Source organism: Equus asinus, chromosome 12, assembly GCF_041296235.1.
Source record: "Equus asinus isolate D_3611 breed Donkey chromosome 12, EquAss-T2T_v2, whole genome shotgun sequence".
In the NCBI taxonomy this organism is placed as follows: domain Eukaryota; kingdom Metazoa; phylum Chordata; class Mammalia; order Perissodactyla; family Equidae; genus Equus; species Equus asinus.
Window position 1 is genome coordinate 65,548,885 of NC_091801.1, and position 18,038 is coordinate 65,566,922.

The 18,038-nt window shown below is 38.4% G+C and overlaps 1 protein-coding gene across 2 annotated transcripts in view; it reads left to right on the forward strand.

Annotated features, from left to right (window-relative positions):
• The window catches only part of COL14A1 (collagen type XIV alpha 1 chain), a 218,905-nt gene that overhangs the window by 49,694 nt on the left and 151,173 nt on the right, over positions 1–18,038 (forward strand). For both annotated transcript variants that reach the window (XM_014855292.3, XM_014855291.3), the window contains exons 6-8: positions 15,522–15,677; positions 16,506–16,625; positions 17,841–18,005. In XM_014855292.3, the coding sequence (XP_014710778.1) occupies positions 15,522–15,677; positions 16,506–16,625; positions 17,841–18,005 (441 nt within the window). The remainder of the gene's footprint in view (positions 1–15,521; positions 15,678–16,505; positions 16,626–17,840; positions 18,006–18,038) is intronic.

The window sequence follows — 18,038 nt, forward strand, 5'->3', positions numbered from 1 at the left end:
CCTTTGAAACACAGAAGAGAACCGTGTGCCATGAGGAGAGTCAGAAGACACAAAAATGGTGGTGTCAGAATCCCATGAGTGTCAATCATGGAATGATTACATAAAACACTATAAAATAAACAATATTATTAAAGCCATAGAAATATTCAAAACATGAGAAGTAAAGAATGCGAGCCCCTGAAAAAGAGAATAGGTAGATTTGAAAAGGAATCAAGTAGAACATAAAGAGTTCTGAAGAGTCTAAATAAAAAGTTAGCCACACTCAGAATCATGCTGGTGAAACTGTAGAACGCCAGGGTCAAAGATAAGATTTTAGAAGACAAAAGGGGAAGGAGGAAGAAGAAAAAGACTTGCTCTGCCATTTCTAAATGATGGAGATCTAGCTGTGTGAAGTTGTCTGTTCTTCAATTCTTTGGCATATTAAATAAAACTACAGTTTTTGAAAAGTGATGTTAATTAATTTACCTTATTTATTTATTTATTTGGTGAGGAAGACAGGCCCTGAGCTAACATCTGTTGCCAATCTTCCTCTTTTTGCCTGAGAAAGATTGTCCCTGAGCCAACGTCTGTGCCCATCTTCCTCTATTTTGTACGTGGGTCTCCACCCCAGCATGGCTTGATGAGTGGTGTGTAGGTCTGTGCCCGGGATCCGAACCCACCAACTCTGGGCCACTGAAGTGGAGCACACTAACTCGACCACTAAGCCGCTGGGCCAGCCCCTAATTTACCTTATTAATTTGTTAATTAAAAAAAAAGGTTGAGAACTTCAGCTTGCTCAATAAACTGGTAACGTGTTTGAGGAAGAAAAGATTATTAATTAAAAAAAGGTTGAGAAGCCCTGATCTAACACAAATGTGTAAGAGAAAAGCTGTGATATATAACTCTGGCCCTGTTCCTCCTCACTGCCCTCTGAGCACTCTGTAATATTTCATAGAAACACAGAGCAACTGCAGAGGTAGTCTGCCGAGCAGAAGGCATCAGACACATCGTAGTCAGTAAGTCCAAGTAACCGTGCTCAGAGGAGAAATCAGAAGATGATGTGAGTTGCTTTCCAGCCCGAGGGTTAAGAGGATAAACAATAACGTTTTCATCAGGATATTTTTTTCTTCTCATATTGAACTTCCCCTTTTTTTTTCTTATTTTCCTTATTACTTATTGAGATCAGTATGAACTTAGGATAGCACATAAGTTTTGTGGTCACACGTCTCTTGGAATAAAATCTTCCTTTGCTTTGTACCTAGCTGTGCAACCTTAGGCATATTAACCTTTCTAAGCCCTAGTTTCCTCATTGGCAAAATGAGCATAATAGTCATAAGGAGCATGCAGGCTTGTGAGGATTAAATGCTATCTTATATACGACACACCTGGGACATAGCAGGCACTTAGGGAATGTCAGTTTCCACCTCCTTTTCCATTTCTTTTTTTTTTAAACGTCTTCTTTTCAAGGAGAAAATGTTAGCATACAGAATGCAGTAGAGTGTCTTACATTATCAATAACTATTTGTCAAATATTTGGATTTGGCTTATTTTAGACTCAAAGAGAGAGGTTCACAATCCCTTGGAGAAATTAAGAAAGATTTTTTATGAAAATAATGTTTTTATCATAAAAAAACAGAAAGTAGGGCCAGCCCTAGTGGCCTAGTTGTTAAGTTCAGTGCTCTCTGCTTCAGCAGGCCAGGTTCGGTTCCAGGGTGTGGACCTACACCATTTGTCTCTTATTGGCCCTGCTGTGGTGGTGGCTCACATACCAAAAAGAAAAAAGAAAAAAGGGAACATTGATGGCAGATGTTAGGTCAGGGTCAATCTTCCTCAGCAAAAAAAAAAAAAAAGAAAGAAAGAAAGAAAAGAAAAAAACACAGAAAGTAGATTTCTGTTTTTTCCTTGATGTGAAGCATTATAATTCGTGTTTTCAAGAATTCAGAAGAACACGAGATAGAATCAGTCATTCAGAAAATAATCACTGAACACCTGCACAGTATATCATACCTGTGCATAAAATTGTAAGAGTTCCCCAAGGGCAAGGGTATGGAATTCTTCTAGCAAACGCCCCTCCAATTTTCTCCTAGTTCCCTCGTCACTCTTGATGAGGCATTTTTAAAGGATTTTTGACACCTTTTCTGTTGGCCTCCAGCAAATCCTATCATTCTTAACCTGTGAATTCTTCAGTGGAACAAAATCATAGCTCTGCCTTAAATAAGTTTTCAAAAGTCCTAATTTTGAAAAGAACTTGTAACATATCCTTTTTTAAAATCAGATACTTTACAACTGTGAGCATTGCTATAGATTTTGGCAGAGTCTGTTCCCCATAGGAAAGCTTGGACTTGTCTGATTGATACCTTCCTTCTTGTCTGAGAATTTTCTGTTAAACATCTTGTTTCCATACCTGCAGGGTTGACGTTTGGTGTCAAATTGAGCAGGCATTTCAGCCTGAGAAATTGCAAAATGTCAGGATCTGTTTGTTATTGATGAATTGGAATAACAGAGGTGATTAAGTTGTGGCATTTTTCGGAAAGTGACCTTGAACAGCCAAAGTAAGCATCTAGCCAAATCACATGGTACTATATACAGAGCTGAAAATAAATGTGAATGTAATACACTGGCTCCTGCAGTTGAGCACATTTTATTTGTAAATAGAGGTGGTCAGGCAAAATAGCCTCTCTTGGGTCAGTATTAACTTATGAACATCAGGAAATAACCAGGTAATTGTATAAATAAAATTTTTGAGCAAACTTTATATAAAAGTATTTGAAAAGGACCATATATTTTCAAAGAATTAAAACTTGTTTTAGGTTTCTTGCGTTGTGGTAGGTAGAGTTTGGAGAGGATAGACAAGAAGAGATGATGGGGGGAAAAAATTGAGTCCAAAGTCTCAGAGATGAGAATGTTGTTGGGGGAAAGAAGAGTAATTGTATTGGGATGAAGTGAGAAATAAATACGGACAGGTCAAGTGGAGTTGAATTAGGGAGAGCTTCGAAGAACACAATGAACAGTTTAGGCTTAATTTGGTAGGTAGGGGAGGGAAGAAATAACCTTAAAATTTAGCTGTGGAAGGAACTTTGAGAGCCATGTTGTTCAATCAGTTAGGAGGATGGTTGAGGCTCTTCAGGCAGGCCATCGAAAGTTGACTAGCGTTTGCTTTCATTGATAGAGATCTCACTATTCCCAAGGCAGCTGTCTATGGAAATCTTGACTGTTAGAAAGTTCTTTCTTGAACTGAGTTGAAATCTGTCTCCTGGTAGGCACACAGAACACTCCCAATCCCCTTCCTGTATGACAGCCCTTTAAATATTTGAAGACGGCTCTCACGTCTGCTCCTGGTCCTTTATGGTTTATGAGCAGAGGAGAAATGTGATGAATGTGATGTTTAGAGGATTGTCAGTTACTGTTAAGATGCAGGGTTCTGAGTGACGGCTGAAGTGTTCTTTTGGCTGTGGTTCAGGGGTTGGGCTTCACGTGCCTTCCAGTTGTCAGGTGTTATTCATCCCAGGTTGGCTATAGGACAAGTGACTCTCATTTCATGCTATCTTGTTTGTTTTAAAGATTGGCACCTGAGCTAGCAACTGTTGCCAATCTTCTTCCTTTTTTTTTTCTTTCTGCTTTTTCTCCCCAAATCTCCCCAGTATATAGTTGTATATTTTAGTTATGGGTCCTTCTGGTTGTAGTACGTGGGACGCTGCCTCAACGTGGCCTGATGAGCGGTGCCATGTCCACGCCCAGGATCCCAACCAGCGAAACCCCGGGCCGCCTCAGCTGAGTGCAGGAACTTAACCACTCGGCCATGGGGCCGGCCCCTCATTTCACGCTATCTTTAATGGCGAGGCTTGGCAATCATCCCTCCCTCCCTCCCTTCTTTCCTTCCTTCCCTACCTCCCTGTCTCTCCCTCTCACCCCATCCCTCCCTCCCTTTCTTTTTCACTTCCTTCTTTTCAAGTTCTTTTCTTCTCTTTTGTGATAGGAGTTGAATAGCACAATAGTAAGAGGTTCAGACTTTGGAGTCAGTCCTGGATTTGAATTCCAGTTTTTCCATCTGCTCAGTGTGTGATGATGGGCAAGTTAGTTAACCTTTCTAGTTATTTAGCCTCTCTTTTTCAATGGAGTGAGAAGAACCTACCTTATAGGATTAATATCAGCTTCAACACAAAAGACATGCAAAGTATCTGATGAAAGCAGTCACTAAATGGTAGGTCTTTTTATTATTGTAAAAAAGGGAAGCAATGAAAAGTGTCTGCCACAGTCAATAGATAAATAACTGTATGTATTAGTCAAGGTTCTTCAGAGAAACACAACCAATTGGATGTGTATATATATAGAGAGAGATTTATTATAAGGAATTGGCTCACATGATTTTGGAGGCTAAGAAGTCGCAAGGTCTGCACTTGGCAAACTGGGACCCAGGAGAGCCGATGGTGTAAGTTCCAGTCTGAAAACTGACCAGCTTAAGACCCAAGAAGAGGTAATGTTTCAATTTGAGTCTAATGTTCCAACTCAAGGCAGTCAGGCTGGAGCACTTCCCTCTTCCTCAGTCTTTTTATTCTATTCAGGTTTTCAGTCAATTGCATGAGGGCCACCTCCATTGAGGAGGGCAGTCTGCTTTACTCATTCTGCAGATTCAAATGTTAATCTCATCTAGAAACACCCTCATGGACGCACCCAGAATAATGTTTGACTAAATGTCTGGGCACCCCGTGGACCAGTTAAGTTGACACGTAAAATTAACCATCACACTATATAGTATATTTCTAGGACGTAAGAGGTTCTATGAAGAAAAATAAAACAGAATAAGGGAAGAGAGTGATGGGGAGTGCTCTTTTAGATGGGGCAATCATCTGTCAGGGATGCTTCGAAAGATGAGGCTCCACCAAGCCTAGAGTGACTGAGTGTGCGCACTCTGATTTATGTGAACTCCCAACTCAACTGAAACGAGCCCCCTGCTCCACATCTGCTCGATGGATCACTTGTAACATTTATACAACAGATAACGAGTGAGCATCCATTGCATTAGATGAGGACATCTTCTGTAGTAGTGAGCATGGTACGTTGGAAAAGGCATATTGGCCCAAACACTTAGAAGACCTGGCATCCAGTCCTGGCTCATCCAGTAACCACAGAGCCATTCACTTGTCTCACTGAATCTCAATTTCATTTTCTGAAAAATGAGAACAATAATGGCTCCTCACGGGAATGTTGTGAGAGTCAGAATGTGTCGATGCATTGAAAAAGCCTTTTAGAACCACTGAGCTCTTCACTGATGTAAAATGATGCTAACTATTTTTGAAAAAAAAGTATCGTGAGTGATGTGGCTGAGGCCAAACTTGGAAGTGAGCTTCCAAGAGTTGTATTGCACCAATGTTTCAGGGATTTTCTTTTGCTCTTGGTTTGGAATCTCGAACTTAACCTCACCGGAGAATTAAGTGAAAAATTGTTCTGTGACCACAGTTTTCCTTCAGCTGTCTTGGTTAATGAATAGCCTAGCTAGGTATTTTGCTAGTGGCATCGAGAAAAATAATTCAAAGCCGCTAAATGAATCGTAGACCAGTTGTGGTGAAAATGATCGTGAGGTCTCCTGACTGCGTATTAAGATAAAGCGAGTGAAAATACTATGTGCTCCCCTTTCATCCGGGTTAGCCTCCAGCATTGGGAAAATCTCAAGGAAGACAGGCCAACTCGATACAGTCTTCCTGATCCCTAAATTACTGTAATCCACTTTCAAAGTGTGGTGTGGCAGGGCAGGAAGAGACGCCAAATTCAATGGAGCCCTCATGGTTCATTTTTCTCATGCCCTGCTGGAGGTATGAATTATGTGAAAAGAGAAATTCTTTTTGAACAACACAATTCAATGTAGTTCACATTCGTTGATGTACTATGTGCTAAGAGCTGAGCCAGACAAAGGGGATAAAAAGATAAGACAGAAAGCCCTCATCCCTCGAGGAGTTCAGTCTAGTCAGGGAGCTGGAAATAGAAACAAATCATAATAGTCCAGTGTTATGAGTACAAGAAATCATGTACAAATGCAGAGGCAGTAAAGAGAGGCAGATAATGAATCCCATCTGAGGACTGTTGGAAAGGGTTCATGAGTTGGTGAAGTGTAACTTGGGTCTTGAAGGATGAATAGGAGTTCACCTGACAGAAGAAGGCTTCTGTCAATTCTCCCTTTTCTATTTGCATTAACTATGTTGGTGAATACTTTTATCCATAAATATATTGTAAATATTTCCTAATAAACCAAAATTAGGTCTTTAATTTGAATGTCATTAGAACAAAAGGAATAATATGGTATAAAAGTAAGACATAATTTGGAGCCGGCCCTGTGGTGTAGTGGTTAAGATCGTGTGTTCCGCTTTCGGCAGCCCAGGGTTTGCAGGTTCAGATCCTGGGTGCGGACCTATGCAGCACTCATCAAGCCACAGTGAGACGGCAGCCCACGTACAAAATAGAGGAAGATTGGCAACAGATGTTAGCTCAGGGCCAATCTTCCTCACCAAAAAGAAAAGACATAATTTGGTAATTTTCGTACTATTCTAGCTACAGTAGAGCTCCCTTCCCCCATACACACAGCTACTCTTTATAACATTCTGTTTATTTTTATAAGGCACTTTTAGGGGCCCGCCCAGTGGCACAGCGCTTAAGTGTGCATGTTCCACTTCTCGGCAGTCCAGTGTTGGCTTGTTCGGATTCCGGGTGGGGACATGGCACCACATGGCAAAAGCCAAGCTGTGACAGGCGTCCCATGTATAAAGTAGAGGAAGATGGACACGGATGTTAGCTCAGGGCCAGTCTTCCTCAGCAAAAAAAGGAGGATTGGCAGTAGTTAGCTCAGAGCTAATCTTCCTTAAAAAAAAAAAAAGCTCTTTTAAAAATCTGAACTTACGTTGTTTTGTTAGAGTCTTTTTCCTCTCATCGAGGAAATTTAATTTGCTGCCCAAGGGGGGAACTTGGTTGTGTTCCTGGTTGCCCAAAACAGTGCTTGGTATACAGTAAGCATTAAATAAATACATTTTAAATAAATAAATAAATTTCCTCCAGGAAATTAGTTCCATAATATCAAATTAATAAACATAGGTTTAGAGTAGAGCGATTGATATCAATCCAACTGCTTGAATTAACTTGTAGTTTCACCACAGAATTTTTTCCTGTCAGTAACATGGTAAAATTGGTATAAAGTTATTGTTAAAGGGATGCTTATCAGATGAGCTGCTGAAATACTAAGTGCCTACGTTTTGGAGGGAAAAAAGTTCTAGACAAATAATTGGAGATGCTTGCAAATAGCCCATACTAGCTGTGGACACAACAGGGGCAAGCCCTGTGGGGTGCTGCTTCCTATCAGAGACTTCATTTCCCTCTGCTTTCTAAACTTGTATAGTGTAGAGTGCCTTATGAAGGCTGCACAGCCCTGTGGTGAAGAGTATGGATCATGAGGACCTATCACGTGGGTGGGTTCAAGTCCCAGCCTTGCCTCTGCTTATTTGTGGGACACCCTCCTTAACCTCACAGGAGACTTAAGTGAAAAATTGTTCTGTGACTGCAGTTTTCCTTCAGATGTCTTGCTTCATGAATAGCCTAGCTAGATATTTTGTTAGTGGCATCGAGAAAAATAATTCAAAGCCGCTAAATGAATCATAGACCAGTTGTGGTGAAAATCACGCAGTCCGTGTATGTAATACTTTTGGGCTGCAAATGGACTGTTAATGATAGTACCTGTCTCATAGAGCTGTAGTGAGGGTCGAATCAAGAGAGAAGTGTAGAGGGCTTACTGGTTAATAAATATAATAATGACATACACAGCTTTCAGATATGGAATGTTAGGGATCGTTGGTTTTTCCTCGGCCTCCTCATCATGCACCTCCACAGGGTGTAGGACATAATAGGAATTGTTTCTTCTGATTCTGCCTGTGACATCAGAGTGTTATTATCTTTGTGATCTAGCCTATATATTGAGTGATTTCTTCGATTGTGTTCAGCTGCTTAGCTTTTTAAATTTTTATACCACCTGTATTTTCAGAATTGCATTTTAGAGAAAGCCCATGCTAAGCCAAGAGCTGAATTAAAATACAGTTCGAGATTTTATGGTATTCTTTAAAAATTAGTTATGGAATATTGTTTTAACAATAAAAGCATATGTACTTCTCCATTTAAAAGGCCGTGTTAAATTACATTTGGCTGCAGGGTTTCATACGATTCACGCTGACTCCCAGGTGTGTCTGGTTTTCCACCACTTGATTCCATAACATATTTTAAGGTGCTTAATGCTTTCTTTCTCATTGGTCCCTCTCCAATTAAGAATGCTGGAATGGGTAGCATATTTGCCAGTGGAAAGGAATGTTATTTGTCATCAGTGCTGAATCTGGACTCTTATTTTTAGTAAGATTTGAATATACTCCAAATTTAATAAATTCAAATTTTGGTAAAATTTGAATATATTTTTTAAACGATTCCCTATAACAGCTGGAGTTACGTTTGAGATGTGTGGTTATTGAACTTAATATGGAAGCTTTAAAACTACCTCTTGCCCCAAGTATTTGACCCATTTTTTGCCTCTGGCACAGATAAACCTGTCTTTGGGGCAGACACGTCACGTGTTCGAGAGAGTTCTGCGTACACTAAATCTTACTGGAGGTGGACACACTGCGTCTGTGCCTGCGACAGTGGGAAACAGCCCTGAGGGTCATTGTGTTTGGATGTGTCTTAGAGCTAATGACCAGGGTTTAGGGCATTTGAAAAAGAAATATGTTTTTCACAGTTCCCAAGTCAATGTGCACTAATCTTGAGGAAAAATCATACTTTGGAATGCAAAACCAATTATAGATTTTGCCTTCTGAAACCCTTGAAAACAGCATCTTTCTGCTGATGTAACAGATACTAGTCATTAAATTGGAAAACAGGGCATAGGTCTTAATTTCAAATGAAGCATGCAGAATTGTGGCTTGTGTTTAAGATTTGATTCTTCAACTGTGCAATAAAACACTAAAATCATTTTTCTAGTTAATACTTTCTCCATGCTAGATAGGATTACTTTCCTCTTTTTAAAATTAGTTACTTAACTAGTTATTTTTAAGGGCATAATAAGCACCCAAACCCCCTCTACTCCCAAAAGCTAAGACCTTGGTCACAAGCCACATATAACCATATGGTACTGCTGCCATCCCACCTCTTTCCTTCCCCTCACCCAAGGCAATGACAATCTTGGATCCTGTCTTCATCATCATCATCATGATTTTCTTTTTAAATAGGTCTACAGCATCTATATATGTATTTCTAAGAAGATTTTACATATATATATATATATATATTTTTTTTTTTTTTGCTGAGGAAGATTAGCCCTGAGCTAACATCTGTGCCAATCTTCCTCCACTTTATATGTGGGTTGCCACCACAGAATGGCTGACGAGTGGTGTAGGGCCACGCCCAGGACCAAACCCACGAACCTGGGCTGCTGAAGTGGAGTGCGCCAAACTTAACCACTATGCCATGGGGCCAGCCCCAAAAGATTATATTTTGTATTAGTTGTTTTTATTGTTATAAAAAGATATCATGCTAAACGTGATCTTTTGGGGCTTATTTTCCCTCCACAAAATATTGTTACCCACAAAATAGCAATATGTTGCTAAGATTCATCCAGATTGTTGCATTTCAATATAGCCCATTTGTTTTTGTGCATATATAATATTCCATTGTATGCCACAGGTACTGATCCACTCTCCTATTGATGGATATTGGAATTGTTTCCAGCTTTTAACTATTGTAAACAGTGCTGTTATCAGACTTCTTCGACTTGCTTCCTATTGTCCATGTGCAAGAATTTCCCTTGGGTGTAGACTTAAGAGTGGAATTGCTGGGGGCAAGATAGGTGAATTTCCAGCTTGAGAAGGAAATGCCAAAAATACGTTCTAAAGAATTTGCAACAATTTACGTTACTACCAGCAATGTGCAAGAGATCCTGAGGGTCCACATATTTTCTTACATTGGTTTCATTAGACATTATTTTTTTATTATTTATGCTGTTTAAATGGATTTTTATTGAGGTAATTGTAGATTCACAAGAAGCTATAAGGAATGGTAAAGATCTGTGTACCCTGTACCCAGTTTCCCTTGGTAGTAACATTTTGCAAAATTGTAGTACAATATCACAACCAGTGTATTTACATTGATGCAATACATCCACTTGTTCAGATCTCCCCAATTTTACTTGTATCATTTTTGTGTGTGTTTATGTAGTCCTATACAATTTTATCACATTGCATGTTTGTGTATCCTTAAGTACGCTCAAGATGCTGGACAGTTCCATCACCATAAAAATCTCTGTGTTGCCCTCTCATAAGCACATCTCCCTCCTTCCTATTCCCCATCTTTAACTCCTGACAACCACGAATCGGTCCTCAGTTTTTACATTTTTTTCATTTCAAAAATTTTACATAGGTGTCAGGGCCAGCCTGGTGGCACAGCGATTAAGTTCGCACATTCTGCTTCAGTGACCTGAGGTTCACTGGTTTGGATCCCGGGTGCGGACATATGCACCACTTGTCAAGCCAAAGCTGTGGTGGCATCCCACATATAAAGTAGAGGAAGATGGGCACAGATGTTAGCTAAGGGCCAGTCTTCCTCAGCAAAAAGAGGAGGGGTTGGTGGTAGATGTTAGCTCAGGACTAATCTTCCTAAAAGAAAAAAAATTTTTTACATAGGTGTAATCATGAAGTGGGTAACTTTTTGGGACTGGCTTTTTTTCCCTCCTGATACTTCCTTGAGGATTCATTCAAGTCATTGTGTGTATCAATAGTTCTTTCCTTTTTATTGCTGAGTGATATTACAGGGTATGGATGGACCAATTTGCTTATCCATTAACTTGTTGAAAGACATCTGAACTAATTTCAGGTTTTTACTATTATGACTAAAACTGATATAAACATTTTTGTATGGTTTTTTTGTGTGCAAATGTAAGTTTTCATTTCTCTGGGATAAATGTCCAACAATGCAATTGCTGGATCACATGATAAATTCATGTACACTTTTTAAAGAAACTGCCAAACTGCTTTCAGAGTGGTTGTACCATTTTATATTCCCATGCACAATGTGTGAGAGATCCAGTTTCCACACATCCTTGCCAGCATTTCTTGTTATCCTTATGTTTTATTTTAGCCATTTTGATAGATGTACACAGTGAAATAACATTGTGGTTTTAATTTGCATTTCCCTGATGGCTAGTGAAGTTGAACATCTTTTTACGTGCTTAGTTTGCATCTGTGTGTCCTCTTTGGTGAATGTCTGCTTATGTCTTTTGCTCATTTTCTAACTGAATTTTTTTTGGTTTTGTTCTTTGTGTTTAGTTTTTAACTGTTGAGCTTAGAGAGTTATTTCTTTATATTCTAGATTCTAAGCCATTTATTGATATGTGGTTGGCTAATATTTTCTCCAAATCGCTAGCTTATCTTTCCATCCTTGTATTTATTTATTTATTTTTATTGTGGTAACCTTGGTTCATAACATTATATAAATTTCAGGTGTATGTCATAATATATTTCGAATTCTGTGTTATATCGTGTTCACCACCCACAGACTAATTACAGTGCATCACCACACATGCGCCTAGTCACCCCTTTCACCCTCGTACCTCCCCCCCTTCCCCTCGGTAACCACCAGTCCAATCTCTGTTGCTATGTGTTTATTTGTTGTTGTTTTTATCTTCTACTTATGAGTGAGATCATACCATATTTGACTTTCTCCCTCTGACTTATTTCACTTAGCATAATACCCGCAAGGTCCATCCGTGTTGTCAGAAATGGCCAGATTTCATCATTTCTCATGGCTGAGTAGTATTCCATTGTGTATATATACCACATCTTCTTTATCCATTCGCCCCTTGATGGGCACCTAGGTTGCTTCCAAGTCTTCACTATTGTGAATAATGCTGCGATGAACATAGCAGTGCATGTATCTTTGTGCATTTGTGTTTTCAAGTTCTTTGGATAAATGCCCAGCAGTGGGATAACTGGATCATATGGTAGATCTATTCTTAATTTTCTGAGGATACTCCATACTGCTTTCCCTAGTAGCTACACCAGTTTACACTCCCACCAGCAGTGTACGAGAGTTCCCTTCTCTCCACATCCTCTCCAACACTTCTTGTTTCCTGTCTTGTTACAGCCATGCTGATGGGAGTGAGGTGATATCCCATCGTAGTTTTGATTTGCATTTCCCTGATAGTTAACAATGTTGAACATCTATTCATGTGCCTGTCGGCCATCTGTATATCTTCTTTGAAGGAATCTCTGTTCAGATCTTTTGCCCATTTTTTAATTGAGTTGTTGGTTTTTTTGTTGTGGAGGTGTATGTGTTCTTTATATATTTTGGATATTAACCCCTTATCTGATGTATGGTTTGCAAATATCTTCTGCCAATTGTTAGGTTGTCTTCTTGTTTTGTTGATGGTTTCCTTTGCTGTGCAGAAACTTTTTAGTTTAATGTAGTCCCATTTGTTTATTTTTTTCTGTTGTTTCCCTTGCCTGGTCAGACACGGTATTTGAAAAAATGCTGCTAAGATCGATGTCTAAGAATGTACTGACTGTGTTTTCTTCTAGAAGTTTAATGGTTTCAGATCTTACATTCAAGTCTTTAATCTATTTTGAGTTGATTTTTGTGCATTGTGTAAGATAATGGACTGCTTTCATTCTTTTGCATGTGGCTTTCCAGTTTTCCCAACACCCTTTATTGAAGAGACTTTCCTTTCTCCATTGTATGTTCTTGGCTCCTTTGTCGAAAATTAGTTGTCCATATATATGTGGATTTATTTCTGGCCTCTCAGTTCTGTTCTATTGAACAGTGTGTCTATTTTTTATGCCAGCACCATGCTGTTTTGGTTACTATAGCTTTGTAGCATATTTTGAAATCAAGGAGTGTTTCCATCTTTTTAAAAGGTCTTCTGTAGAGCCAAGAGTTTTAATTTTAATGAGGTCCAATCTATCAATTTTTTATTTTATGGCTAGTCCTTTTGGTGTCGAGTCTAAGAACCCTTTGCCTGGCCTTCGAACCTGAAGATTTTCACCTTTCAATTTTTTTCTAAAAGTTTTCTGTTTTACATTTAAGTATGAGTTAATTTTTGTTAAAGATTTGAAGTACAGTTCAAGGTTCACTTTTTTGTCTATTGATGTACAATTATTCCAGCACTGCTTTTGGAAAAAGCTCTATTTCTGCCATTGAATTGCTCTGCAAGTTTGTCAGATATCAGTTGGGTGAATTTGTGAGGGTTTGTATCTGGGTTCTCTAATCTGTTTCATTGGGTCCGTGTGTCTAAATCTCTCCCAATATCAAACAGTTTTGATTTATTCTGTCTATAGAGTGAGTCTTGAGATTGGGTAGACTGAATTCTCCCACTTCATTCTTCTTTTTCAAAATTATTTTTGCTCTTCTTCTTCCTTTACCCTTTCATATAAATATTAGAATAATCTTTATTCTACAAAAAATATACGGTTGGAATTTTGATAGGAATTGCATTGAGTCAGTTCCCAATTATGAAATATCAGTTTGGGCAGAAGTGACATCTTTTCTATGTTGATTCTTCCAATCCATGAACCCAGTAAACCTCTCCTTTTTTTTAGGTCTTCTTATACAGGAATTAACCTTATATCTTACTTTGGAACTATATAGAATTTATATCACCAAGTCAAAATGACTTGGATGAACTAAGTCAACAAAATATTTTTGTTGGAAACAATTTTGAAATGGAAAATATCAGTTTCCATAGTCCTCTTCTAAATAAGCAGACAGAAATTGTTCCCTTTCTAAGATCTTATTTATAATGTATCCAAATAATTAGTTAAAAAGTGAAATAATATCCCTAATAATTTTGAAAGAAAAAGAAAACTACTTTCCATTTGAGTTAAGTTTCCTCATAAAAACTGAGAGTAATGGGTTTGTGGAACTTCATAAGACTTCAGTTTTCCCTGATTATTTCCCAAAACCAAATTAATTTCTATCCCGTGACTTGCGGTGTTCTGTTTTAGAATATTTCAGTGTGGTATAGTAGGGCTGCCTCCCAAGTTGGAGGTGGCTTTGTGTTTGGTTATTAAAGAAGGGATGTTTGGTGCCCAAAAGTGTAGTATATAAACCTTGGATCAAGCTGTACAGTTTAGCTTCCTTACTCAGATGTGTATCTGAGGATTTCATTGGCAAATAGATTATTTTCCCATCTGGTAAAAGGATCTAGGTATTCCATGCATATTTACGTCTGGGGAAAATACCAAGAATCTCTTAGCAAAATGTGGCCTGGTAGATGCAGAGACTTATATTAAACCGCCTGCCCCAGCCATAGCAGTTCAACTATTTTTTCCTCCAGGAAAAAAATATATTCAATTTATTTATGGGCACTTCTGTATTTTGCTTTTCATTACCTAAATTGTATTTCAAATATTGTTTTATTGTCACTGTAATGTCAGAAAACAAACTAAATAGGGATTTGCTGCCAATTTTAATAAGTTGACATGGACGCAAAGAAACACGCACAATATTCATGATCTCTAGTCCTACTATGAAAATTCAGTAAAGTTAAGCAGTCCTTTGCACAAACTACAGTATGAAGCGATGCTTCTAAAGGAACTCCCAGTACCATGAAAGTTTTAAGAGTTCTTGAACACATTAAGAATATTTTAATGTCTTGGCTCTGAGTGAATGCAAGTGGCGGTTTTCACCCAGTCAAGCGCAGACCTACCCTACGTCAGAGGGCCTCCTCCTTTGTTGTGAAGACCCCTGTTTGCCCTCTGCGTCTTGCCCACACTGTGGGCTGGGGCTTTCCCAGAGGATAAAGCTCAGGGTAGTGCCACCCCAGCCACTGGGCATCCTTTTCTAAATCCTTATTCTGAAGCCTAATTGAACCACTTAAAAAATCAATTACTTAAATGATTTTTTGGGACAAAATGTTATTGTCACATAGACACAATAGGCTAAAGAATTTGAATTGGGGGAAACTCTTGGGCCCTTTTGCAATTTTCTTCTTCCACAAACCCATCTTACTTTAGCAAAGGTCTGGGTACATTTCTTAGATTAAATGCATGGCCCTGACTTTTCCTTGAATTCAGGAAGCCCATATTCCTCTTCTCCTACCACTTCCTCGACATAGACTTATCAAAATAGGACAGCTGCCTCTCTGCTTCCTGGCCATATTCCCATCTCTGCTGACTCTCGCATATTGGTGTTGCTAAGAACTTTCCTGGAAAGAATCTGCAGGCTAAAACCCAATGCTGGATGATTTTGCACAGACACTACTTTCTGAAATATGCAGAAGGCTGGAGTTGCCAGGATGGTGTGAACCTGCCAGTGTTTTTCTATTTCCAGGACACTGGCTCTGCTGCCAGCTGTTACCACAATTTTTTCCTAGTAGAAAATTTGTTTAAGGGAAGGGTTGTAAAAACATGGTTGCTTTAATGCGAACTTTATTGTATTCTTAGCACTAAGTTATCTGAAAGACATTCACGTTAACTCACTCTTTTAAAAGTTCCACCAGTAACACGGATGCTTTTCTGGTTTGTCCTTTGCAGAAGTGAAATTTTTCTGTGAAACTCCAGCAATTGCTGATATTGTAATCCTGGTTGATGGTTCCTGGAGTATTGGAAGATTCAACTTCAGACTGGTTCGGCTTTTCTTGGAAAACCTGGTTACAGCGTTCGACGTGGGCTTAGAGAAGACACGAATTGGTACCTCTTCTGTTATTAACAGCAGTCAGTTGTCATTGTAAAACTGCTGGGAAGCTTCTTAAGAAATTTCAAAAACTCTTTACAAAGTGACTTTCAGAATCACAGGATGTTCCCAAAAGTGCAAGCTTGGATCAGGAAATATTTACTCCTACTAATTTTTGCTGTGACACTTTCATTCAATTAATTATTGAACACATTTTAATTTTCTGGAAAGTCAAAATCTTCTCTGCCTAATAATAATAAAACTTTTAAAGTTACAGTCAGTTTAAGCATTTATCACATAAGAGTTTTCTTTTTCTTTAAGAGAAACAGCTGAATCCAGTGAAATGTTGAACTAAGAAAATTGAAAATTGGAAATAGTTTTGTAGTACAAGATGATCTTCGCCAAATTAATTCAAGCCGAGATAAAAAGCAAAAAAAAAAAAAACGAAGTAAATCTTTGAGTAACATATCCACTTTATTAAAGTTTCGAAGTGTCACATTTAAGTAGCTGTTAAGGAAACTCATTCCTTTGAGAATAAAAACAAACAAATAAATCTAGATCTTTTATCTACAAACATGATCATACTTTTTTTTAAAAAATGCTCTTTACCTAATTGGATGCTCAATTCTAAATGGCTAGAAGATAAGTACATTCCCCTGGCGCCCAGATAGTCCAAATTAATTCCTTAAATTGATGTCAGGAATTCTTTTTGAAAGTACATAGTGAGGCAGAGAGGAAAATGTTGCAAAGATTAGGCCCTTCATCATTCTAGTTTCTGGAATAGTTCACCAGATCTTTGAGTAACCCATCATTTCTGGGTGGACTTTCTTATCTTTATTTTCCAGGTCTTGCACAGTATAGCGGAGACCCCAGAATAGAATGGCACTTGAATGCCTTTAACACAAAAGATGAGGTGATCGAAGCTGTCCGAAATCTACCATACAAGGGAGGAAATACACTAACAGGTACGTTTTGTTCACTGCACATTTTTAGCAACATATCTTGCTAAAGAATAGTTTTATCACTTCATTCTGCCACTCTGTAAGACTGAGCATAGTATTTTTTTAACCAAACTAGCATCTAAAGTTCTCAGATGGCTCTTTTCTCAACCTCAGCATCAAGAGTTAAAGCTCAGACATCTCATTCCTATTGCTGTCCAAGGAAAGGCCTTTTGGGGCTAGAAGACAGCAGAGCGATCCCTGAGCGTGCCAGTGTGCAGCAGCTGTCTTAAGCTTTGTCAGTTCATTTCCTTTTCTTTCCCTTGTCTTCTCCTCCAGCCACCCTGTCAATTAAATAAAAACAAATTTCTATCTTATTTTCAAGAAAGGTATTTTCTTTGCCCTTATTCTGCAATCAGTAGTTATTGTGAAAATATTTGTGGATCTTTGGCTCACGAGTATTTTTGATAAATGAGTAATGTAAGGATGTTTAGATTATAATTATCCATGGCCCAACCACAAGGGGTTATTCCAGGTTTTCACCTTAGTACGTGCTATTTCCTTCCACAGCACATGATGGATAGTTTAACTATATAGATGCTATGCTTGACTTTTAAGTAATCCGCTGAAATCCTGATCGTTGCTTCGCCATTTGAGGCCTAATCGAATGGGTTTTTTATTAATACAACAAAACATTTATTAAACACAAACCGTATAACAATATTGCAACATTTCTTATTTTTTCTGGGTAAAAAGTGTCACACTAAAAGGTGAGAGTTCAATTATCATTTTAGATCTGCTCCCACTACCCCTAAAAAAGAAAGGAAAAGAATTTTTGTTCTTTAGACCATCATGAACAAAATTGAACGTGTAGTGATAATATTTGGGACAGTAGCTTCTGTGTGGGTATTCTTGCTTCATCCTAAATTATAAAGGTTTAGATTTTCTTGTACACAGATCTGTGACCATCTATTGGCCACAAATTCAGAGTTCTTTATAAATGCTAGTTTCTGAAATGGTGCAATATTCAGTTAGTTTTATTACCTCTATTCTGGTAGGTTTTAGTTTTTCATCAGATCCATCAAGGAAAAGATCCTTGTAAAAATAGAGATGAAAGATCACATCTAATAAAAACTCCTTTAGCTCAATAAGTTAATCAGCTTGTGGTTGCATTTTGCAGAATTAGAAGGCTTTTTATTAGAGATGATTGGTTTGTGTTTCTTTTTCCTTGTTTTCTCCCAGGTCTTGCTTTGAACTACATTTTTGAAAATAGCTTTAAACCAGAAGCAGGAGCAAGGTCTGGAGTGTCCAAAATTGGCATTTTAATCACAGATGGCAAGTCCCAAGATGATATTATTCCACCATCCAGAAACCTTCGTGAGTCTGGTGTGGAACTGTTTGCCATAGGTAAGTGTTATTTATGGTCCTCTTTCCACAATG